Source organism: Pristiophorus japonicus, chromosome 6, assembly GCF_044704955.1.
Source record: "Pristiophorus japonicus isolate sPriJap1 chromosome 6, sPriJap1.hap1, whole genome shotgun sequence".
Classification (NCBI taxonomy): Eukaryota; Metazoa; Chordata; class Chondrichthyes; family Pristiophoridae; genus Pristiophorus; species Pristiophorus japonicus.
The window spans coordinates 1,868,081-1,893,885 of record NC_091982.1 but is presented as its reverse complement, the minus strand read 5'-3'; the positions used below and the strand labels follow the sequence as shown (position 1 = coordinate 1,893,885).

The window sequence follows — 25,805 nt, the reverse complement described above, 5'->3', positions numbered from 1 at the left end:
ATATCTAACTCCCTCTTAAATATATCCAATGAACTGGCATCAACAACTCTCAGCGGCAGGGAATTCCACAGGTTAACAACTCTCTGAGTGAAGAAGTTTCACCTCATCTCAGTCCTAAATGGCCTACCCCTTATCCTAAGGCTATGTCCCCTGGTTCTGGACTTCCCCAACATCGGGAACATTCTTCCCGCATCTAACCTGTCCAGTCCCGTCAGAATCTTATGCGTTTCTATGAGATCCCCTCTCCTCCTTCTAAACTCCAGTGAATAAAGGCCCAGTTGATCCAGTCTCTCCTCATATGACAGTTCAGCCATCCCTGGAATCAGTCTGGTGAACCTTTGCTGCACTCCCTCAATAGCAAGAACATCCTTCCTCAGATTAGGAGACCAAAACTGAACACAATATTCCAGGTGAGGCCTCACTAAGGCCCTGTACAACTGCAGTAAGACCTCCCTGCTCCTATACTCAAATCCCCTAGCTATGAAGGCCAACATACCATTTGCTTTCTTCACCGCCTGCTGTACCTGCATGCCAACTTTCAATGACTGATGTACCATGACACCCAGGTCTCGTTGCACCTCCCCTTTTCCTAATCTGCCGCCATTCAGATAATATTCTGCCTTCGTGTTTTTGCCCCCAAAATGGATAACCTCACATTTATCCACATTATACTGCATCTGCCATGCATTTGCCCATTCACCTAACCTGTCCAAGTCACCCTGCAGCCTCTTAGCCTCCTCACAGCTCACACTGCCACCCAGTTTAGTGTCATCTGCAAACTTGGAGATATTACACTCAATTCCTTCATCTAAATCATTAATGTATATTGTAAAGAGCTGGGGTCCCAGCACTGAGCCCTGCGGCACCCCACTAGTCACTGCCTGCCATTCTGAAAAGGACACATTTCGGTGAGTACTCTGCAAAGAAAGGTAAATTAAAGGTTCTTTCTTTATTTTTTTTTTAATTGTAAAATGGTGATTAGGTGTAAAAGTGTCTTGGGAATGTTTCTTAACTTTTCATTTTTTTTTATGACATTTTTTTTTAATTTTTCCCCCCTCCCTAGGCCCAACCGCAGCCTCAGGCTACATTTTTTTTTAAATGCCTGTTTTACTTAGTTTCCCCTCAATCACTGAGAAAACTGCTGAGAATAATGGTGCAAGATCCATTTTCTCGCTGGGTGATTAGTTTTAGTTAGTTTTAACTTAAAAGTGGACATTTCTGCCAGCGTTACTTACCAAATGTTAGCGGTTTCTCTGGGTGTGCAATCAGGCATTGCGGGGTTCTCAGGAAAAGCTAGGCCCTGGTGTTTTACCACATTGCACAATTGAGAAATCAAAACTAGAGAACCATTATGAACTGTCATAAACTAAACAATTGAATGTACTACACGTATCACCAATCAGAAGGATAATCTGACAAGATTTTAGTGCACCTGATGTGATGACAAAAGTATCACTAAAACTAGTAACAACATACAAATGTGCTCCTCACCTTTGTGCTAAAGAGAAAAATAAAATGTATTTTCAAACACAGTAGGATAGGTTTTCATCTTCAACATCTTCACAATAATGTATATTTTGTGTAGAAACATAGAAACATAGAAACATAGAAAATAGGTGCAGGAGCAGGCCATTCAGCCCTTCTAGCCTGCACCGCCATTCAATGAGTTCATGGCTGAACATGAAACTTCAGTACCCACTTCCTGCTTTCTCGCCATAACCCTTGATCCCCCGAGTAGTAAGGACTTCATCTAACTCCTTTTTGAATATATTTAGTGAATTGGCCTCAACAACTTTCTGTGGTAGAGAATTCCACAGGTTCACCACTCTCTGGGTGAAGAAGTTTCTCCTCATCTCGGTCCTAAATGGCTTACCCCTTATCCTCAGACTGTGACCCCTGGTTCTGGACTTCCCCAACATTGGGAACATTCTTCCTGCATCTAACCTGTCTAAACCCGTCAGAATTTTAAACGTTTCCATGAGGTCCCCTCTCATTCTTCTGAACTCCAGTGAATATAAGCCCAGTTGATCCAGTCTTTCTTGATATGTCAGTCCCACCATCCCAGGAATCAGTCTGGTGAATCTTCGCTGCACTCCCTCAATAGCAAGAATGTCCTTCCTCAAGTTAGGAGACCAAAACTGTACACAATACTCCAGGTGTGACCTCACCAAGGCCCTGTACAACTGTAGCAACACCTCCCTGCTCCTGTACTCAAATCCCCTCGCTATGAAGGCCAACATGCCATTTGCTTTCTTAACCGCCTGCTGTACCTGCATGCCAACCTTCAATGACTGATGTACCATGACACCCAGGTCTCGTTGCACCTTCTCTTTTCCTAATCTGTCACCATTCAGATAATAGTCTGTCTCTCTGTTTTTACCACCAAAGTGGATCACCTCACATTTATCCACATTATACTTCATCTGCCATGCATTTGCCCACTCACCTAACCTATCCAAGTCACTCTGCAGCCTCATAGCATCCTCCTCGCAGCTCACACTGCCACCCAACTTAGTGTCATCCGCAAATTTGGAGATACTGCATTTAATCCCCTCGTCTAAATCATTAATGTACAATGCAAACAGCTGGGGCCCCAGCACAGAACCTTGCGGTACCCCACTAGTCACTGCCTGCCATTCTGAAAAGTACCCGTTTACTCCTACTCTTTGCTTCCTGTCTGACAACCAGTTCTCAATCCACGTCAGCACACTACCCCCAATCCCATGTGCTTTAACTTTGCACATTAATCTCTTGTGTGGGACCTTGTCGAAAGCCTTCTGAAAGTCCAAATACACCACATCAACTGGTTCTCCCTTGTCCACTTTACTGGAAACATCCTCAAAAAATTCCAGAAGATTTGTCAAGCATGATTTCCCTTTCACAAATCCATGCTGACTTGGACCTATCATGTCACCATTTTCCAAATGCGCTGCTATGACATCCTTAATAATTGATTCCATCATTTTACCCACTACTGAGGTCAGGCTGACCGGTCTATAATTCCCTGTTTTCTCTCTCCCTCCTTTTTTAAAAAGTGGGGTTTAATTGGCTACCCTCCACTCGATAGGAACTGATCCAGAGTCAATGGAATGTTGGAAAATGACTGTCAATGCATCCGCTATTTCCAAGGCCACCTCCTTAAGTACTCTGGGATGCAGTCCATCAGGCCCTGGGGATTTATCGGCCTTCAATCCCATCAATTTCCCCAACACAATTTCCCGACTAATAAAGATTTCCCTCAGTTCCCCCTCCTTACTAGACCCTCTGACCCCTTTTATATCCGGAATGTTGTTTGTGTCCCCCTTAGTGAATACCGAACTAAAGTACTTGTTCAATTGGTCTGCCATTTCTTTGTTCCCCGTTATGACTTCCCCTGATTCTGACTGCAGGGGACCTATGTTTGTCTTTACTAACCTTTTTCTCTTTACATACCTATAGAAACTTTTGCAATCCATCTTAATGTTCCCTGCAAGCTTCTTCTCGTACTCCATTTTCCCTGCCCTAATCAAACCCTTTGTCCTCCTCTGCTGAGTTCTAAATTTCTCCCAGTCCCCGGGTTCACTGCTATTTCTGGCCAATTTGTATGCCACTTCCTTGGCTTTAATACTATCCCTGATTTCCCTTGATAGCCACGGTTGAGCCACCTTCCCTTTTTTATTTTTACGCCAGACACAAGGGCTGTTTATAGCAAACAGTAATCAAATTGTAAACGATCTTGCTACTGGTTCATTGTGTTCCTCCCTTCAGTACCTAAACTCACTCAACCTAACATCTAACTATATTTGGACCTCGACTAATGTCTTGTCTTTACTCTCTTTTTGGTAGATTATTCCAAATGTTAATCCAACTTCCTTTTGGTCAGCTGGATGCTTGCCACGCCACAAACTGGCTACCATCCCATAAATACATACTTGGCATTTAATGGTTTAAAACAAGACAGATCTCTGATCTGCCATAGAAAAGTACAATGGGAACAGGATACTGTCTGATTGGTCTTTTGAGGGTAGGTACAAGTGGTACAGGATTACGTCATTTGATCTATTCGGCTTCTTTCTTTTACAGACCATATCAAATTTGTTGGCTCTCAGCTTCAACCCAATTTATTTAATCTCTTAAAGCAGATCTGTAATAAAAAGAGAAAATGAGGGAAATACTCAGTAGGTCAGGCAGCATCTGTGGAGAGACAGAAACAGAGTAAACGTTTCAGGTCGATGACCTTTCATCAGAACTGGCAAAAGTTAGAGCCAATACAGGTTTTAAGCAAAGACAGAGGCAGGAAAAGTGGGGAAGGGAGGAAAGAACAATAGGGAAGGTCTGTGATAGGGTGGAAGGCAGGAATGATTGGGTGATAAATGGGATGATGGTGCAAGGCAAAAGGGGTTGGTAATGGGATAAGTAAAGAAGCAAAAGATGGGTCTGGAGAAGGTGTAAAGAACAACAGCAGAACCATTAGCAGTGCCTGCTGTGTGAGAAAATAGAAGCAGTGGTTGTGGTCTGAAATTGTTGAACTCAGTGTTGAGTCCGGAAGGTTGTAAAATGCCTAATCGAAAGATGAGGTGCGGCTCCTTGAACTTTCATTGAGCTTCATTGGAACAGTGTAGGAGGCCAAGGACAGAGAGGTCAGAGAGGGAGTAGGCCAGAGAATTAAAATGACAAGCGACCGGAAACTCTGGGTCACATTTGTGGACTGAACGGAGGTGTTCACCCAATCTGTGTTTGATCTCTCAAATGTAGAGGAGACCGTATTATGAGCAGCGAATGCAGTATACTAAATTGAAAAAGTCAAGTAAATCGCTTTTTCACCCAGAAGGAGTGTTTAGGTCTGTGAACAGTGGGAAGGGAGGAGGTGAAAGGACATGTGTTGCATCTCTTGCGCTTGCACGGGAAGGTGCCATGGATGGGGAATGGGTGTTGGAGGTGATCTATCTCTGACTCTCAACTTAGGTTCAACATCACAGGCCACTCCTGGAAGTGGACTTCACGTCCCTTACAAACCAGAGTGCATCTTTACCTAGCCAATATCTTCATAAATGCAACGGGATGCAGGAAATGAATAGAGATTTTTGGACATTGGAATATATCATGTGACATCATGTGATCTCTTCATCTTCAGTATGCAGAAGAATATGCATTCTATCAGGCCCTGACTCAGTGCTATAAACCACAACACAAATGTATTAAATATTACGTGGCAAATGGAGACTTTACGAATCTCACCAAAATATTAAAAACAACAGACACTTTTCCTACATTAACCCTCAACATTAAACTGACTCTTGAAACAATTACTTTACTGGTTGTATGCTACCACAGATTTGCTGACTAGCCCCTTATTTCCACTGGTTTCAAGTAATATTGGCCAAGTAATAGATCTAAATTCTTTTTACGATATTCCAGAACAAATCATATTCAAACTTTATTTCTAATAATCACATTTAGGTGGTCAGACATTCATAGTGTATACAACCCACAGGATGCTTGTAATTGAATAGAATGACTTGACCCATTTGTCAGTTCCAAACCCATGGATTGATCTGTGAGTTAAGCAAGAAATGCTCTTATTGAAGGACAATGGCAGCAATCAATCTATGCACATCAAAGCCTTCTTGAACAATGAATTGCCTCTTTCTTGTCTTTGAGGTGTGTTTATCAGTTAGTCTTGGATGTTTATTATCTATGATCTGCAGAAACAGCCAGCAGTAATCAATTCTAACTCTAATGTGTGCTGCAACCAGTGCAATGCATCCAGTGTTAACGAATCAAAGACAAAAATACTTAATTTTGTTACACTTACATAAGAACATAAGAAGTCAGAGTAGGCCATTTGGCCCCTTGAGCCTGCTCCGCCATTCAATAAGATCATGGACTGAGCTCCACTTCCCTGTCCGCTCTCCATAACCCTTTACGCCCTTATCGCTCAAAAATCTATATATCTCCACCTTAAATATATTCAATGACCCAGCCTCCACAGATGGGGCAGAGAAGTCCACAGATTTACAACCCTCTGAGAGAAGAAATTCCTCCTCATCTCAGTTTTAAATGGGCGGTACCTTATTCTGAGATTATGTCCTCTAGTTTTAGTTTCCCCTATGTGGAAATATCCTCTCTGCATCCACTTGGTCAAGCCTCCTCATTATCTTATATGTTTCAATAAGATCACCTCTCATTCTTCTGAACTCCAATGAGTATAGTCCCAACCTACTCAACCTATCTTCATAAGTCAACCCTCTCATCTCTGGAATCAAACTAGTGAACCTTCACTGAACAGCCTCCAATGCAAGTATATCCTTCCTTAAGTACGGAGACCAAAACTGTATGCAGTACTCCAGGTGTGGCCTCACCAATACCATGTACAGTTGTAGCAAGACTTCTCTGCTTTTATACTCTATGCCCCTTGCAATAAAGGCCAACATTCCATTTGCCTTCCTGATTACTTGCTGTACCTGCATACTCACTTTTTATGTTTCATGCACAAAGACCCCCAGATCCCTCTGTACTAAAGCACTTTGATCATAGCTTGATCAAAGCTTAACTTAAATACTCTTGTTTACTTCTGAATGACCTATTACTCCATCTGGTTCTGATCTCATGTCCTTTTTACATCACTGATCGGTTTTTTTTGATCCTTCAATAGGTGTTGTCTGCAAACTGTTTGCTGTGACACCTTTACCCGACTAGCAGATATTCTAATTATCTTCAGGAATTTTTAATGGTGAAAGATAAAACTGGTTAAGAATAATCCTCATTGGTGTGGATCAATGCGACAATTAAGTACTTATCTCTTTGCTATCCCGTTGAAGTTAAAAATATGCCATTATTTTGCTGGAACACCTGGTGTGAATTCCTGTTGCATCAGCTTGCAAGGCAAACCAAAGTGTGCCAGATTGGATTTCCAATCTGTGCTAAGTTAATACACCAAATGACGAGGCCCTGCTGGGAGCTGTGGGACTATATTGTAACATGATCCTGCACCTTCAGCAGAGGATGGGAGAAATGGGAGGAAATTGTGCGAAAAAGGCCATTTGTGAGAGGATAGTCCTGTACCAATTTATTTACCTAACAGTGACCATTAAGGTGGCTATAGTGTACATATGAGCAAATTGTGTGCTGGACTACTGAACAAAAGAGCTAACTGAAGCAAAGGACAGAGCCTGCACATGTATACCCCATCGTCATGAAGAGCTTTGCAACATGTAGTAACTAAGAAAACACAGATCTTTGATATTATAAACTTTCCAAGAATATGGAACCCTATCAGGAATTAGTGTCTGCTGTCCAGCAGGTATGATCACACCATTTCACCAAATATTTACTGGTGAATACTGTACCACTAAGTACATCAATTTTGTGCATTAGCTACTATAATGTGTTGTGCATTAAGCCACAGCACAGTCAAAGCCACATGTATAAAATGGCTGACAACATCCAATTATGGTAAAATTACAAATATTTCCCAGATTTGCTGTGACATAATCAAGAATGATACGTGCAATCCTTTATATAAAGATCTTTGCCTTACCCACTACATATATGAAGAATGCAACTATAAATATAGAAATTTTATTGCATTATATGTCATATTTAATTACATGTATTGAATCTTCTTTTGCATAAAGTCGCAAAACTGACAGGTGAAACCTTAGAATGTAAGAGTATAACTTAATGATTAACAACTGCTTTTGTCATTTTTAACACTCAGTAAAACTTGTTACTTCCTTCCTGATTAGATGCTAAAGACTGACGTAGAGTTCTAACCTACACCATTTTGTTGCGGTAATGACTTGCCATGTGACTCCCCTTCCTGTGACTCAGATTCCTTCAGTTCAGCAGAAACTCTCTAATTTATATCCTATCTTTATTTTTACTTGTCTGAAAAAAATGTTGCGAAGAAAACCTTCCAATGCATCAGAAAAGGAGCAAAATCGAAAACCAAAGGTAGGGAATTTAATTAGCCGGCAATTAAGGTGACAAAAATAGCAATCAACTGAAGGCGTTTTACAGTTTGAGAATGAGCTACGTGGTGCTGTGAGCCTGCACTTTTGGCAGCGTTTTAGTCTCACCATGCAATAACTCTATACATCGCAGATCTTAATAGTGTTTCAACAACACTGTTGTAAAAAATTCTGATTAGTTGTAAGCACTCGTTCTGAGTTCAGAGTAGTGGGTGTACATTAGCCTGTTACAGAGATCAGTTTCACCTGTTGATTGTATAATAGGTAAAGTATGCATTGATGTAAATTGGCCATTTAGCCATTAGACAAATGGTTAATGAATATTCCCCTGTATGGGACATTTTCTCACTTACGTTAAACCTGTATCAATGTTATTTTAACATTCTTTTTTTAAATGTATATTTTTATGCAGATCAAAGTGATATATATGTTAATGCTGCAGAATAATATTTTTTACTTCGGGCACTCAGTGTCAGAATCAAGAACTGCCCGTACCTATAATCATGCAGCAGGCTCATTTCCCTGAACCTGAAATGCTCTGAGTGCTGCAATAAAGTTCCAGCACAGATTATGTGCTCAGGTTATGGCGTGGGGGTTGAAATCACAACCTTTCTGAGTCAGAGATGAGGGTGCTACCATTGAGCCAAGTGGGTACTTGCAAAGGAAATATTGAGAGAGAAAAATCTTCCAAAAATTCAAATCTTTGAAAAGAATTTAATATTCAAAGTGCAAAGCACTCAATTCTGAATTCAAATTCATATTTTAAAAACAGGATAACACTTGTTACTGAGTTATACAGTTAGTAAAGAGGTGTCACATCAAATGAAAACCACCAGCTCCAGGCTTTTAGTAATAAGCTTTCAAATCATCCTTAAACTTCAAATTGATAACTCCCTTTAATGTAATTTTCTAATTCATGAGAGGCGTTTTGTCAAATTTCTCCTCTTATCTCCTGGGGGCATGGACTCTGGCTGGAGTATGTTTCCATGGAGATCAGCAACCCCACGAGTACCTTCTCTAAGTAGCCACTATTCATCTGTGATCTTAGACATTGAGGCCCAGATCTTAACTCCCCCTGCCCAGTGGTAACTAGGCAGGAGGGCAGCTAAAATGAGGAGAATGATGCCCCCCCACTCCCGTCTGTTCTGCTGCCTTACCGACAGGTCCAAGTATTTGTCTACTCTTTTGAGCAGGTGAATAAGACTCCCAGAGGAAGGTATTGGGATTCTGGTTAAATACACAGAACCGGGCCTGATGGCATCATCGGGACCCGATCTGCTATTTTAGTCAGAGGCTTCAGTGGGGGTGCAGTGATGGCTCCCCCGTCAGATCAAACCTGTCATGATGAGGATCATGGGTCAGAAGAGACTCAGACAGTAAGTTTTTAATTTTCTTGTGGACTAGGAACAGCTCCTCTGGTGCCCACCCTTTGGTCTCCCTTACCCAGGGCTTTCACAGACCCTGTGAAACAAATGTTGTAGAGTGGAAGACTGAGCAATAAAAGGGTGAATGTATGGGGAATCTCCCTTTCAGCTACTGCAACATCAGTGGAAGGTCCACAGAAACCCTGGTGAAACATCGGAAACACCATTTACGTAATTTCCCCAGGATTCCTGCAGACCTCCATGAAAATTATTGTGGGCAATCGAGAAAACCCCCTTAAGTTTTAATTTCACACTTTGAGAATGCAAGGAGGAGGGAAAACAAGTAAAAGAGGGGAAGTAAGAGGAACACTGATCAAAATAATATTGATAAAAAATAAAGTTGCACCAGCTTATGATTGAGAAAAAGGTTGAAGGCTAAATGTGAGAGAGCGAGATAGAAAGCGACAGCTGGCCTGTGGAGACAGGAACTAAGTTCAGGTGCCCAAAGGCCATCCACTGAGACCAAGAGAAGGCTGCCAGCAGCAGGGTCAGTATAGGAAGGGGGTTGTTGCGAAGGTTTCACAACTGTCGGTAGGGTGACAGGGGAGAGGGGCGACTGCAGAGGCTCGGATATTCCTTGTGAGGCCTGGAGAAGATCTCCTGCTCCTCCTGGGCCAAATGAGGAAAGATTTTTTTTAACTTTCCTTTACAATAGCTTTACCTTGTAAAAATGCCATCAGACTCCCGTGTACGCCATTGGTTCCAGTTTTCAATTATTAATAAAGCTCCCAGCAAAGTTCAGCAGAAGCCTCACCTGTACCCAATGAGAATTCAGTGAGAATGGAACTGGAAATGGTGCCGGTCCATTTTAATTGTGCCCCCGTTACTTTTCTGCTGATTGGGGGAGAGTTAAAATTCCCCTTCAAGTTATTTTGTGTTCTTTCCAGGATTGTGAGATTTTATAATTTTATTATGTGTATTTAAAAACAATAGGAAGTGCCCATGAATCTACTGCTCGGTACCTCTTGGTACGAGTGTGCCCTGTTTACAGACATGAGACTGGTTTGCTCTAGCCAGTTAGCCATATTCTAATTCACAGTTACCTATTCCTGATTTACTCTCAGCCAACTCAGCCTTGGAGTGGAACTTTAATGCCATTAAATTACTGGAACACTATCAAATTAACTTCTCCAAAAAACCTTCTCAACATTTGGAGATTATTTTCCTTTCTTCATAAAAGCCACAAGTTATTTTTGTAAAATGACAACATGAGCTCATTTTACAAATGTACAATCATGTGGGGAGTCTCAGGAACAGAGATAGAAAAATGGGGCATGTGGCCATAATTTCCCAATATGTGCTCCCCACAGGTGAAGTTTGTTGTTGGGAGTGCAATTTCATTTGTGTTCTATTTAATTTGTAACATACACATTAGTTACACATTTTACAATGACAGTAACACAATTACCGGGAACTGGATTACTGTGGGTCCTCATAATTGTCGTAACGAGGAGATTTTAACCCAATCAGTCTTGGATTCAAATCTACATCCAACAATAGAAAGAATTGTATTCTACTTCGACATTACTTTGGACTAGATTAGGAATCTCATCATCTCACTTTGTACTTTAGGATGCTTTCATCCTCTTTGTGTGAGCTGGATAGTGACCCAGTTCAACATTCACATTTTTACATTGTTTTTTCCCCCAGAGAATATTCTGTTGCTGTACAATGCCATTCATCAGCAATATAGGGAACCAGATGAGACTATTCCCCATTTAATAGCCTTGACTTCCAATTTTGCTGACATTTTTTATCCTTTGAATATTCATAAAGTCTCATGTTAAACCTTGATCAAGTAGACTATTCATCCCATTTTAGATCATCCATCCAGGTAACCTACAGTTCTTCCATCATAGCAAATAACCGTTTCTTAAATGATTCCAAGGATTGTATCGCCATTAGACTGGAAGTTTATTCCCTGTGTTAATCATCCTTTGTATTAAGAAGAACCTCCTGCCATTAATTCTAAATTTGCCATTTCTAGTTTGAACCTGTGCTCCATTGTCTTGCAGTTAAGGTTAATTTGAAGTAGCTTTTCAGGTTTGCCTTTTCTATACCATTTACTGCCTCATATAATTCTTTGAGTTCCCCTCACAGTTGCTTTCTTTCTATGCCAAAGAGCCCAAGTTTTGCCTTTTTTGTAATTCAATTCTCCAAACACCAGAGATTGACCTCAAGGCTCTGATCTGTATCACCTCTTGGGCATGCATCTTGGCTCGGTGACTAAAAGTGTGCAATGCATTCATTGCATCATTTGACCAGAAAACTGTTCACTTTCAGTATGACATCCTCCTACTTTTATTCAGCTGATTAATTATTCTATTTGCTTTGTTAATTGCAGCTTCACTTTTATTATTCTTATATTAGGGGTAGGGTTGTGAAAGAGTGTACAACATGTCCTTTCCACCTCTTGGACCTGGATTCAAGTTTAATGGTTACTTGGGACCCTCAATCCAGCTAATATATGTCAAAGTAAATGAATGATTTCAATTTTAGCACCAAATGGCACTAAAGCCATGAAAGTTATTGCAATGGATCATGTAGAAACCAAAAAATAATTGTGAACTAAGATGTTGTATTAAAGTTTTAGTTGATGTATATTGTAGGACAGTGCAGAAACAATTCTATACTATACTTTACATAAGAACATAAGAACTGGAGCAGGAGTAGGCCATTTGGCCCCTCAAGCCTGCTCCACCATTCAATAAGATCATGGCTGATCTGATCATGGACTCAGCTCCACTTCCCTGCCCGCTCCCCATAACCCTTTATTCCCTTAGTGCTCAAAAATCTGTCTATCTCCACCTTAAATATATTCAATGACCCAGCCTTCACAGCTCTCTGGAGCAGAGAATTCCACAGATTTACAACCCTCTCAGAGAAGAAATTCCTCCTCATCTTAGTTTTAAATGGGTGACCCCTTATTCTGAAACTATGACCCCTAGTTCTAGATTCCCCTATGAGTGGAAATATCCTCTCAGCACCTACCTTGTCAAGGCCGCTCATTATTCATATGTTTCAATAAGGTCACCTCCCATTCTTCTGAATGCCAATGAGTATCGGCCCAACCTACTCAACCTTTCTTCATAAGTCAACTCCTCATCTCTGAAATCAACCTAGTGAACCTTCTCTGAACTGCCTCCAAAGCAAGTATATCCTTCCTTAAATATGGACACCAAAACTGTACGCAGTATTCTAGGTGTGGCCTCACCAATATCCTGTACAGTTGTAGTAGGAATTCTCTGCTTTTATACTCCATCCTGCTTGCAATAAAGGCCAACATTCCTGATTACTTGGTGTACCTGCATACTAACTTGTTGTGTTTCATACACAAGGACCCCCAGGTCCCTCTGTACTGCATGTTATAATTTTTCTCCATTTAAATAATAATTTGCTCTTTTATTTTTTCTGCTTAAGTGGATAACCTCACACATTCCCACATTATACTCCATCTGCCAAATTTTTGCCCACTCACTTAGCCTGTCTATATCCCATTACAGATTTTTTGTGTCCTCCTCACAGTTTGCTTTCCCACCCATCTTTGTATCATCAGCAAACTTGGCTACATTACACTCGGTCCCTTCATCCAAGTCATTAATATAGATTATAAATAGTTGCGGCCCCAGCACCGATCCCTGTGGCACCCCACTAGTTACTGTTTGCCAACCGGAAAATTACCCATTTATCCCGACTCTCTGTTTTCTGTTAGCCAATCCTCTATCCATGCTAATATATTATCCCCAACCACGTGAACTTTTATCTTGTGCAGTAACCTTTTATGTGGCACCATATCGAATGCCTTCTGGAAATCCAAATACACCACATCCACCGGTTCCCCCTATCCACCCTGCTTGTTACATCCTCAAAGAACTCCAGCAAATTTGTCAAACCTGATTTCCCTCTCGTAAAACCATGCTGACTCTGCTTGACTGAATTATGCTTTTCCAAATGTCCTGCTATTGCTTCCTTAATAATGGACTGCAGCATTTTCCCAATAACAGATGTTAGGCTAACCGGTCTATAGTTGTATCCTTTCTGTCTGCCTCCTTTTTTAAATAGGGGCGTTACATTTGTGGTTTTCCAATCCACTGGAACCTCCCCAGAATCCAGGGAATTTTGGTAGATCACAACCAATGCATCCACTATCTCTGCAGCCACTTCTTTTAAGACCCTAGGATGGAAGCCATTAGGACCACATTTAGTCCCATTATTTTACTGAGTACTTCTTCTTTAGTGATACTGATTGTTTTAAGTTCCTGCCTCCCTATAGCCCCTTGATTATCCATTATTGGGATTTTTTAGTGTCTTCTACCGTGAAGTCTGATGCAAAATATTTGTTCAAATTCTCTGCCATTTCCCTGCTCCTCATTATTATTTGTGGTATACCTGAGGTGGGAATGTTTGATTCTGTCACTTTATTGCATATTAATGAAAGAAAAATGTTCAGTTCTTCAACATCAGTATTCTGTATCACAATGAACACAAACATAAGCACATGCAATCATGTATACCATATATCCACACATAAGTGTGAAGAAGTGTACTTCTGCACTTCATCCATACTCTGCCGTACAACATTCAACATTGCGATTAATTTCAGAAAGGTAAAGTATGTAAAGGAATTTCCATCCTTAAAGATAATGGCAGCATCATTCTAGCATAGTGATATCTGTGGTTTTAAATGCTTACAGATAGGTGGGGATATGGGATCTGATTTGAACGTGTTACTAAAAGAAGGAAAAGGAACATCAGTAAGGGAAAAGAACAACGCACCACCTCTGGTAAATGATAGCATCGTGTTGGGAGGCGGAGCAGGAAATCGCTGAGGCCTACAAGAGGCCCAGCCGGTGCAGCTGCAGTGGGGAGAGAGGGCAAAAAAGAAGTAGCAAGAAATCGAAAGGTGACGTCACAGTCATGGCGGTAAGTGATTGGCTGGTGATTGATGAGTAGTTTTTCTTTTTCTTTTCTATATCAGTAATGTCATATATTCTACTGTCATTGTAACCCATGTATAAATTGACCTAAGTTGTACACCATGAGAACACTGACCACTAGGTGGTGAACTTGTGGGAGACACTCCTAACCTGGACTTTCAGGTATAAAAGGAGAAGCTCCACACATCTTCTCCACTTCAGTGCTGGCTAATAAAGGTTACCGGTCACAGAGTGGCCTTCTCTCAAGTATGGGCCTCATGTGCATTTGTACTGTATAGTAAGGACATATTATTGGCGACGAGAAACTGGGATTTAAACCACGCAAGAATGGCCACTAGCAGCACAGAAGAGAGGTACTGTGTTGGTGATGATTGGAACGATTTTATTGAGAGACTACAGCAAAGTTTCATCACTAAGGAATGGCTGGGACAGGATTCGGCCGACAAACGCAGGGCTCATCTCCTGACGGTTTGTGGTTCCAGGACGTACTCTCTGATGAAGGACCTTCTAGCGCCAGAGAAGCCGGCGGACAAGACTTTTGAAGAACTCAGTAAGTTGATCGGGGAACATTTAAACCGGCGAGCAGCATGCACATGGTGAGAGACCGGTTTTACACACATCGGCAGCGAGAAGGGCAAAGCGTTCCAGACTTCGTGGCAGATCTCCGGCGACTGGTGAGCCTATGTAAGTTCCCAGATGCTGCAGAGCGGAGATGCTGCGAGACTTTTTTATTGAGGGCATCGGGCACGCTGGGGTTTTCAGGAAACTGATTGAGACCAAAGACTTGACCCTGGAAACGGCGGCTTTGATGGCCCAGACATTTATCTCAGGGAGGAAGAGACCAGAATGATGTTTGACAAAAATCTTGGTTTAAATGCAGCAATTGGACAGGGAGTCAACATTGTTAACACGGCACACAGTTCTCCAGGCAGACAGGGGCAATCGGACATGCCCGAGCATGAAGTCGAACCCAAAGGGGGAATTCAACAGAGACAATGGCTAGCTGAACGGCAATTCATGCCATCGCAAGGGACAATGCGGCCAGTAATGGGGCCATCAACACCTGTCAACCTGGCATTTAAGGGCAGTTACAGAGACAGTCAGAGATGATCAACTGGTAATGGACCTTTTGTTTCCAACAACGGCTCATGCTGGAGATGTGGAGACAAACACCCAGCCAGAGCTTGCAGGTATCAGCAATATACCTGCAGAAATTGCAACGTCAGCGGTCACTTGGCGCATATGTGCAGGAAGCCTGCAGCCAGGTTGATGTATGAGGAGGACGGGCCCGATGTAAGCCCTACGAGGCCAAATGGACACTGGGGGAAATCGCTGGAAGCTGAAGTTCAGCGAGTTCATGTGGAGCACATATACAGTTCGTACACCAGGATGCCACCGATAATGATGAAAGTGCTCCTCAATGGCATCCCAGTATCAATGGAGCTGGACAAGGGGGCCAGCCAGTCCCTGATGAGTATCAAACATTTTGAAAGGTTGTGGGCGTCCAAGGCCAGGAGGCCAAAATTATTGCCGATTGACGCACAGCTACGGACATATACAAAGGAGATCATTCCTGTGCTAGGCAGCGCCATGGTAGTTGTGACCCACAAAGATTCGGAGAACAGGTTGCCACTCTGGATTGTCCCGGGGGATGGTCCCGCACTGCTGGGGAGGAGTTGGCTTGCTGTCATGAACTGGAAATGGGGCGATGTCAATGCAATTTCTTCTGTGGAGCAAATATCATGCTCACAGGTCCTGGACAAATTTGACTCACTTTTTCAACCCGGCATTGGCACTTTCATGGGGGCCAAGGTAATGATTCACAAAAACCCGGACACCAGGCCAGTACACCACAAGGCCAGAGCGCTGCCGTACGTGATGCGGGAAAAGATAGAAGGCGAATTGGACCGCCTGCTGAGGGAAGGCATCATCTCGCCAGTCGAATTCAGTGACTGGGCGAGCCCAATCGTGTCAGTGCTCGAGGCGGATGGGTCGGTCAGGATATGTGATGATTACAAGGCCACCATCAATCGGGTGTCACTCCAAGACCAGTACCCGCTACCGAGAGCGGAGAACCTCTTTGCGACGCTATCCGGTGGCAAACTTTTTTCAAAATTGGGCCTGACCTCAGCTTACATGACCCAGGAGCTGGCGAGTGAGTCGAAGAAGCTGACCACCATCATGAAACACAAGATGTCCGTTCGGGATTCGCTCGGCCGCCGCGATCTTTCAATGAAACATGGAAAGTGTCCGCAAGTCGATTCCAAGGACAGTGGTTTTTCAGGACGACATCCTCATCACGGGTTGTGATACTGAAGAACATCTCCACAACCTGGACGAGGTGCTACGCAGACTGGACCGGGTAGGCCTGCGACTGAAAAAGGCGAAGTGCGTCTTCCTAGCTCCAGAGGTAGAATTCCTGGGGATGAGGGTAGCAGCAGACAGGATCAGACCTACTGCGTCCAAAATGGAAGCGATCCAGAGAGCACCCAGACCCCGTAACATGACGGAGCTGCGTTCGTTCCTGGGGCTCCTGAACTATTTTGGAAACTTTCTTCCCAAATTGAGCACGCTGTTAGAGCCGCTACACGTGCTCCTACGCAAAGGTCGCGAATGGGTCTGGGGGGACAGCCAGGAAAAGGCTTTTGACAGAGCATGCAATTTGTTATGCTCCAACAATCTGTTAACGCTATATGACCCATGTAAGAAACGTCGTCCTATGGGGTCGGGTGTGTGTTGCAGCATGTTAATGCCAAGGGTCAGTTACAGCGGGTAGCTTATGCCTCCAGAAGTCTATCCCAGGCAGAAACGGGCTACAGGATGGTAGAAAAGACAGCTCTCGCATGTGTATATGCAGTAAAAAAAATGCACCAGTACCTGTTTGGCAGGAAATTTGAGCTGGAGACAGATCACAAACCCCTAACGTCCCTTTTGGCTGACAACAAGGCCATAAATGCAAATGCGTCAGCCCGCATACAGAGGTGGACGCTCACATTAGCCGCCTATGACTATACAATTCGGCACAGACCGGGCACTGAAAACTGCGCCGATGCACTCAGCAGGCTCCCACTAGCCACCACTGAGGGGGCAACCGAGCATGCTGCTGAGATGGTCATGACTGTTGAAGCTTTCGAAAGCGAAGGCTCACCCGTGACAGTCTGGACAAATAGAGACCCATTATGTCTTTAGTCAAGATATGTGTCCTGAATGGGGACTGGGGCAGCCACATATGGGACATGCCCTGAGGAATTTAAACCATTTCACAGGCGCAAGGATGAATTCTCGATTCAGGCCGATTGCCTACTGTGGGGAAACCGAGTAGTCATGCCCCAGATGGGCAGAGAGGTATTTATCAGAGAACTCCACAATGAGCACCCGGGCATTGTCATGATGAGGCAATTGCCAGGTCACATGTTTGGTGGCCAGGGATAGATGCAGACCTGGAACTTTGTGCTCGTAGGTGCAACACGTGTGCCCAGCTGGGCAATGCGCCCAGGGAAGCCCCCCTTAGCCCCCTGGTCCTGGCCTGCCAAGCCATGGTCACGCATCTATGTGGACTACGCAGGTTCTTTCATGGGAAAATTTTTTTTCGTTGTAGTAGATGCCTACTCCAAATGGATCGAATGTGACATTCTCAATTCAAGCACATCCTCTGCCATGGTAGAATGTCTACGGGCAATGTTCGCCGCCCATGGTCTACCAGATGTCTTGGTCAGCGACAATGGCCCGTGCTTTACAAGCATTGAATTCCAGGACTTCATGGCAGGAAATGCTATCAACGATGTCAGAACGGTACCGTTCAAGCCGGCCTCAAACGGCCAGGTGGAATGAGCAGTGCAGATAATCAAACAGGGGATGCTCGGAATCCAAGGGGGTTCCCTACAAAGCCGCTTATCACGCCTTCTGTTGGCCAATAGATTCCGACCACACTCGTTCACAGGGGTTCCACCCACAGAGCTGCTAATGAAAAGGAAGCTCAAAACCAGGTTATCCCTTATACACCCCACCATGAAAGAAATTGTTGAGAGCAGGCGCCAGTCACAATGTGACTACCATGACGGGAATGCGAGGGCGTGATGTATTGATGTCAATGACCCTGTCTTTGTCCTCAACTATGCTACAGGGCCCAAATGGCTTGCAGGCACTGTGATTGCCAAAGAGGGAAATAGGATTCTGGTAGTTAAACTTACCAATGGACAAATCTGCCGCAACCACGTGGATCAAACAAAAAGGAGGTTCAGCAACCCCACAGAAGAAGCAGAGGAAGAACACGACGTAGAGTTTACTCCACCACAGGTGACCGAACACCGGAACCAAGTGGAGGAGAGACCAGTCACTGTGGGCTGTCCGGACAGGTCTGAAGCACTGCAAACAGCAGACACTCAGGCCAGCGCACAACAACCGGAGCCCCAACTCAGGCGCTCTACAAGGAAGCGTAAACCACCAGAGAGACTTAACCTGTGATCCCAATAAGACTTTGGGGGGGGAGGTGATGTCATATATTCTACTGTCATTGTAATCCATATGTAAACTGACCTAAGTTGTACACCGTGAGAACACTGACCACTAGGTGGTGAACTTGTGGGAGACACTCTTAACCTGGACTTTCAGGTGTAAAAGGGGAAGCTCCACCCATCTTCTCCACTTCAGTGCTAGCTAATAAAAGTTACTGGTCACAGAGTGACCTTTTCTCCAGTATGGGCCTCGTGTGCATTTGTACTGTATAGTATGGACATATTAAGTCAGTAACCTTTAGCATTGTTGTTGCCAATTTAAGTTTATCTAATGGTTAAGTCATGGCAGGACAACTCGAACACGTGATATACTCCTCCTGTACTATGTGGGAAGTCAGGGACGCTTCCGGTGTCCCTGACAACTACGTGTGCGGGAAGTGTATCCGGCTGCAGCTCCTGACGGACCGCATTGCGGCACTGGAGCTGCGGCTGGATTCATTCTGGAACATCCACGATGTTGAGAATGACTTGAATAGCACGTTTAGTGAGTTGGTCTTACCGCAGGTAAAGGATCCACAGCCAGATAGGGAATGGATGACCAACAGGAAGAGCAGTGCAAGGAAGGTAGTGAAGGGGTCCCCTGCAGTCATCCACCTGCAAAACAGATACACCGCTTTGGGTACTGTTGAGGGGGGTAACTCATCAGGAGAGGGCAGCAGCAGCCAAGTTCATGGCACCATGGGTGGCTCTGCTGCACAGGAGGGCAGGAAAAAGAGTGGAAGAGCTATAGTGATAGGAGATTCAATTGTAAGGGGAATAGATAGACGTTTCTGCGGACGCAACTGAGACTCCAGGATGGTATGTTGCCTCCCTGGTGCAAGGGTCAAGGATGTCTCGGAGCGGGTGCAGGGCATTCTGAAAAGGGAGGGTGAACAGCCAGTTGTCGTGGTGCATATAGGTACCAACGATATAGGTAAAAAACGGGATGAGGTCCTACAAGACGAGTTTAGGGAGCTAGGAGCTAAATTAAAAAGTAGGACCTCAAAAGTAGTAATCTCAGGATTGCTACCAATGCCATGTGCTAGTCAGAATAGGAATCGCAGGATAGCTCAGATGAATACGTGGCTTGAGGAGTGGTGCAGCAGGGAGGGATTCAAATTCCTGGGGCATTGGAACCGGTTCTGGGGAAGGTGGGACCAGTACAAACCGGACAGTCTGCACCTGGGCAGGACCGGAACCAATGTCCTAGGGGGAGTGTTTGCTAGTGCTGTTGGGGAGGAGTTAAACTAATATGGCAGTGGGATGGGAACCTATGCAGGGAGACAGAGGGAAATAGAATGGGGGCAGAAGCAAAAGATAGAAAGAAGAAAAGTGAAAGTGGAGGGCAGAGAAACCTAAGGCAAAAAGCTAAAAGGGCCACATTACTAAAGGGACAAAGTGTGTTCGAAAGACAAGCCTGAAGGCTCTGTGCCTCAATGCGAGGAGTATTCGGAATAAGGTGGATGAATTAACTGCGCAGATAGCAGTTACCGGGTATGATGTAATTGGTATCACGGAGACATGGCTCCAGGGTGACCAAGGCTGGGAACTCAACATCCAGGGGTATTCAACATTTAGGAAGGATAGGCAGAGAGGAAAAGGAGGCGGGGTGGCGTTGCTTGTTAAACAGGAAATTAATGCAATAGTAAGGAGGGACATTAGCTTGGATGATGTGGAATCTGTATGGGTGGAACTGCGGAATACCAAAGGGCAGAAAACGCTAGTGGGAGTTGTGTACAGACCACCAAACAGCAGTAGTGAGGTTGGGGACAGCATCAAACAAGAAATAAGGGATGCATGCAATAAAGGTACAGCAGTTATCATGGGTGACTTTAATCTACAGATTGATTGGGCTAACCAAACTGGTAGCAATGCGGTGGAGGAGGATTTCCTGGAGTGTCTTAGGGATGGTTTTCTAGACCAATATGTCAAAGAACCAAGCAGGGAGCTGGCCATCCTAGACTGGGTGATGTGTAATGAGAAAGGACTGATTAGCAATCTTGTTGTGCGAGACCCCTTGGGGACGAGTGACCATAATATGGTAGAATTCTTTATTAGGATGGAGAGTGACACAGTTAATTCAGAAACTAGGGTCCTGAACTTAAGTAAAGGTAACTTCGATGGTTTGAGGCGTAAATTGGCTAGAGTAGACTGGCAAATGATACTTAAAGGGTTGACGGTGGATAGGCAATTGCAAATATTTAAAGATCACATGGATGAACTTCAGCAATTGTACATCCCTGTCTGGAGTAAAAATAAAACGGGGAAGGTGGCTCAACCGTGGCTAAGGGAAATTAAGGATAGTGTTAAAGCCAAGGAAGAGGCATATAAATTGGCCAGAAAAAGCAGCAAACCTGAAGACTGGGAGAAATTTAGAATTCAGCAGAGGAGGACAAAGGGTTTAATTAAGAGGGGGAAATAGAGTACAAGAAGAAGCTTGCCGGGAACATAAAAATTGACTGCAAAAGCTTCTATAGATATGTGAAAAGAAAAAGATTGGTGAAGACAAACATAGGCCCCTTGCAGTCGGATTCAGGTGAATTTATAATGGGGAACAAAGAAATGGCAGACCAATTGAACAAATACTTTGGTTCTGTCTTCACGAAGGAAGACACAAATAACCTTCCGAAAGTACTAGGGAACCGAGGGTCTAGTGAGAAGGAGGAACTGAAGGATATCCTTATTAGGCGGGAAATTGTGTTAGGGAAATTGATGGGATTGAAGGCCGATAAATCCCCGGGGCCTGATAGTCTGCATCCCAGATTACTTAAGGAAGTGGCCCTAGAAATAGTGGATGCATTGGTGATCATTTTCCAACAGTCTATAGACTCGGGATCAGTTCCTATGGACTGGAGGGTAGCTAATGTAACACCTCTTTTTAAAAAAGGAGGGAGAGAGAAAATAGGTAATTATAGACCGGTTAGTGTGACATCAGTAGTGGGGAAAATGTTGGAATCAATTATTAAAGATGAAATAGCAGCGCATTTGGAAAGCAGTGACAGGATCGGTCCAAATCAGCATGGATTTATGAAAGGGAAATCATGCTTGACAAATATTCTGGAATTTTTTGAGGATATAACCAATAGAGTGGTCAAGGGAGAACCAGTGGATGTGGTGTATTTGGACTTTCAAAAGGCTTTTGACAAGGTCCCACACAAGAGATTGGTGTGCAAAATCAAAGCACATGGTATTGGGGGTAATGTACTGACGTCAGTAGAGAACTGGTTGGCAGACAGGAAGCAGAGAGTCGGGATAAACGGGTCCTTTTCAGAATGGCAGGCAGTGACTAGTGGGGTGCCGCAGGGGTCAGTGCTGGGACCCCAGCTCTTTACAATATACATTAATGATTTGGATGAAGGAATTGAGTGTAATATCTCCAAGTTTGCAGATGATACTAAACTGGGTGGCGGTGTGAGCTGTGAGGGGGATGCTAAGAGGCTGCAGTGTGACTTAGACAGATTAGGTGCGTGGGTAAATGCATGGCAGATGCAGTATAATGTGGATAAATGTGAGGTTATCCACTTTGGGGGCAAAAACACGAAGACAGAATATTATCTGAATGGCGGCAGATTAGGAAAAGGGAAGTTGCAACGAGATCTGTGTCTCATGGTTCATCAGTCATTGAAAGTTGGCATACAGGTACAGCAGGCGGTAAAGAAGGCAAATGGTATATTGGCCTTCATAGCCAGGGGATTTGAGTATAGGAGCAGGGAGGTCTTACTGCAGTTGTACAGGGCCTTGGTGAGGCCTCATCTGGAATATTGTGTTCAGTTTTGGTCTCCTAGTCTGAGGAAGGACATTCTTGCTATTGAGGGAGTGCAGCGAAGGTTCACCAGACTGATTCCCGGGATGGCCGGACTGACATATGAGGAGAGACTGGATCAACTGGGCCTTTATATATTGGAGTTTAGAAAGATGAGAGGAGATCTCATAGAAACATACAAGATTCTGATGGGATGGGACAGGTTAGATGCGGGTAGATTGTTCCCGATGTTGGGCAAGTCCAGAACCAGGGGACACGGTCTTAGGCCATTTAGGACTGAGATGAGGAGAAACTTCTTCACACAGAGAGTTGTTAACCTGTGGAATTCCCTGCCGCTGAGAGTTGTTGATGCCAGTTCATTGGATATATTCAAGAGGGAGTTAGATATGGCCCTTACGGTTAAAGGGATCAAGGGGTATGGAGAGAAAGCAGGAAAGGGGTACCGAGGGAATGATCAGCCATGATCGTATCGAATGGTGGTGCAGGCTCGAAGGGCCGAATGGCCTATTCCTGCACCTATTTTCTATGTTTCTATGTTTCACTGTCAGCATTTTGCCCTCCTTCAGTGGAAAAAAAACTAGTGACATTATACTAACTGGAAATTTCACAGTTTATTCAAAAATATTTCATTGGTACAGTTCCGCAGATATGGGTTTGTGGATGCACAAGTATGCAAGTTAATACAACTGCTGCAAGGTACATGTCATATTGACTACAATAAATGCCACTAAAACTCAACTCAAGTCAGAAAAATATAGAGCAGCAGAATATAAAGTTTATTTTAGAAGAAACTTAGGCCTAGAAATTCGGCTGGTTTGCGCCACAGGTTAGCATGATGTAATGTCGAGAAAGTGGTGGCTGCTGCTCTTCTGTCAGCTGGTGGCAGGTCCCATGGCGACCTGCTGGGGCCTGGTAGCGCTGGCATTAATACAGAGCGCCCTGCAAAGAAAAATGGCCCGGTGGTGATGTCAGACAGTCTGAAACCAGTGATCTGAGGTCACGAAGCTTCTTTGGGGACTCGAGCCAGGTGGTGAGGGAAACATTGCTGGTAGAGATGGCCTCGATGATGTGGTTCTTTCTGGAGGACTTCCAGGCCCCTGTGAGTAGAGGACCTCCCTTGCAGTGTTGATCCCTTGCACAAAGCTGGAATGCTGCATGCGAGACCCTCGGTGCCCCTTCCCTGGCTTGATAAGCCATTTGTGAAAGTGCTGAAGCACTTTTCTCATTTTTTGATGTGCGGAAGGAAACTCAGCTTCAAGTGCTGAAAAAGGCAGTAAGTGCTGAAAACTGCATTTTTTTCACCATTTTACTTTTTGTTCATTCTGAAAGCATTGCCCCTTTCATTCATAGCCCTTTTAATTGCTCACAATTCCTTATGAACACCACAGCCTCGCTGTCAGAGGCTGTTGCAAGCTGGGACACGACTTCAGGGCAGGAACTTCGACTTCCAGGCCTACAGTAATGCCACCAGGAGGGCTTTACACAGTACGTTAGCACTGCGATAAACATCTTTAGCCCCCAGTGTGAATTTTTCTCGGGTATCGCTGCGTCCGTTTTCAGCGGTCAGTAACCAGAGTTGCCAGTAACACCAGCAGCTCTGGTGCCGGCCACAAATTTCTAGGCCTTCATTTTTATAAATGATTTCCAATCAATTATCAGCTTTACCTGTGGAAGATGATAGCAGCCCATCAATAGGTGTTGTTACCCTATGCTCTTGAAATATTTGATTCACCCCATTCTTTTAGGAATCCAAAGGTAATTTGGCTCAAAACAGTCTGGCAGAGGCCTCAGTTCATGCAAAAACCAGTAGGAAACCCCAACAAATCATTAATTAATTTGTTGAGTACCAGCACAACTGATTTATATTTGATTTGTGGTCAGAGAAAGAAACAGAAAGCGAGAGAGAGCGAGAAACAGAGACAGAGACCCAAGGATTGAGATTAGTTGGCACAGTAAGATGGAACACTGCCTTTTCACTTGTGAACGATAAGTCTAGACTTTCCGCACCACTCTCACCAACTGTTTGGCAAATCTTGACTGGGAGAGACCACAAAGCAACACAGGGACAATCTTCGCTAGTTCCCCACCCTTTTCTGGGGATGGGTTCAGTGGGGCAGTGTATGTCCACTATGGGCAGGCCTTTGCTAATTTGATGCAGAGGGGAGAAACACAATTGGCCATGTTTCCCATATTTTTCCAGTTTGAACACAGGGTGCAGGATTAGCAGGAGGTCTCAAGGTTTCAGGAGAAGTTGGGATCTGCAGGAGTGCTTTCAGAATGCGTCTGTGCACAGGCTCCAACAGCAAAAAGAGACATTTTCAGACAATTTATTTTTTCCCGTATGCCCCTTCCTTCCACCTCGGAGATCTGCAGAATAAATCTCCTCCCCCAGCCTTGTGCGATATCCCGATTGGAAGTCAAAGAACAAGCTTCCCAATTAAATTATGCCAGGGCTGGAAATATGGCACAAGTTAGTCAGGCACCTCTGGGGCATGTGGAAATCCTAGCCTGTCATGAAATGCTCCCAGTTGGAAAACCAAGTCTATAGCGTTTAGAATCCAACCAAAACTGATGCAGTGAAAGGCCTTTGTTGCTAATAGTTTAAGATTCCTAAGTGAATTAAGTTTAAACTGTCTCAACACAGTTTGTGTGTGATACAAGTTCATAGTACAGTTTATAATTTGGCACTGGTTAGCTAATAGTTGATTTCAGTAATGGAAGGGTTACACAGGAGCACATTTGAGATTGGGGATCAAAGCACATCTGTTGGCTATTTGTAGCAAAATTGTAAATGGGCCATTTATTATCAATTGCAATTTTGCTGCAACTAGCCAACAGAGAAATTCTTCCCCTATTATTAGATACTATAGAGGGAGCTTCACTGTGCATTTAGCTTATATTACACATAACCTGAGGATCCTCAATACACAGTTCCACCTCAACACTGTGGTCATTCACTTTGATGACTGCACAAATTAGATTTATTTTGCATTTTGGAGATAACTAAACAGCTGTTTCCTGTCTAACTGTAGAATATTGGGTTCCTATACTTGGGACTTGTATTTCAACCCCAACCTCAAATTAAAATAGAATAGTTTAATTTGTTCCCAATCAAATTGGTAAATTAGGTAATAGCAGGGGTTGAGGAGCACAGTAGGAGTGAAAGAAAATTCATGCCTTTATAAAGTGCATCTCAAGTTAGCTGTAAATAGAGGTAATATTACATGCATCTATTT

At 43.8% G+C, this 25,805-nt stretch overlaps 1 protein-coding gene across 2 annotated transcripts in view; it reads left to right on the top strand.

Moving 5' to 3' along the window:
* Window positions 1–7,784: 7,784 nt before the first annotated feature.
* sash3 (SAM and SH3 domain containing 3) overlaps window positions 7,785–25,805 on the top strand; it is an 87,648-nt gene continuing 69,627 nt past the window's right edge. For both annotated transcript variants that reach the window (XM_070881968.1, XM_070881967.1), the window contains exon 1: window positions 7,785–7,935. In XM_070881968.1, coding sequence (XP_070738069.1) covers window positions 7,879–7,935 — 57 coding nt within the window. In that variant the 5' untranslated portion in view covers window positions 7,785–7,878. The remainder of the gene's footprint in view (window positions 7,936–25,805) is intronic.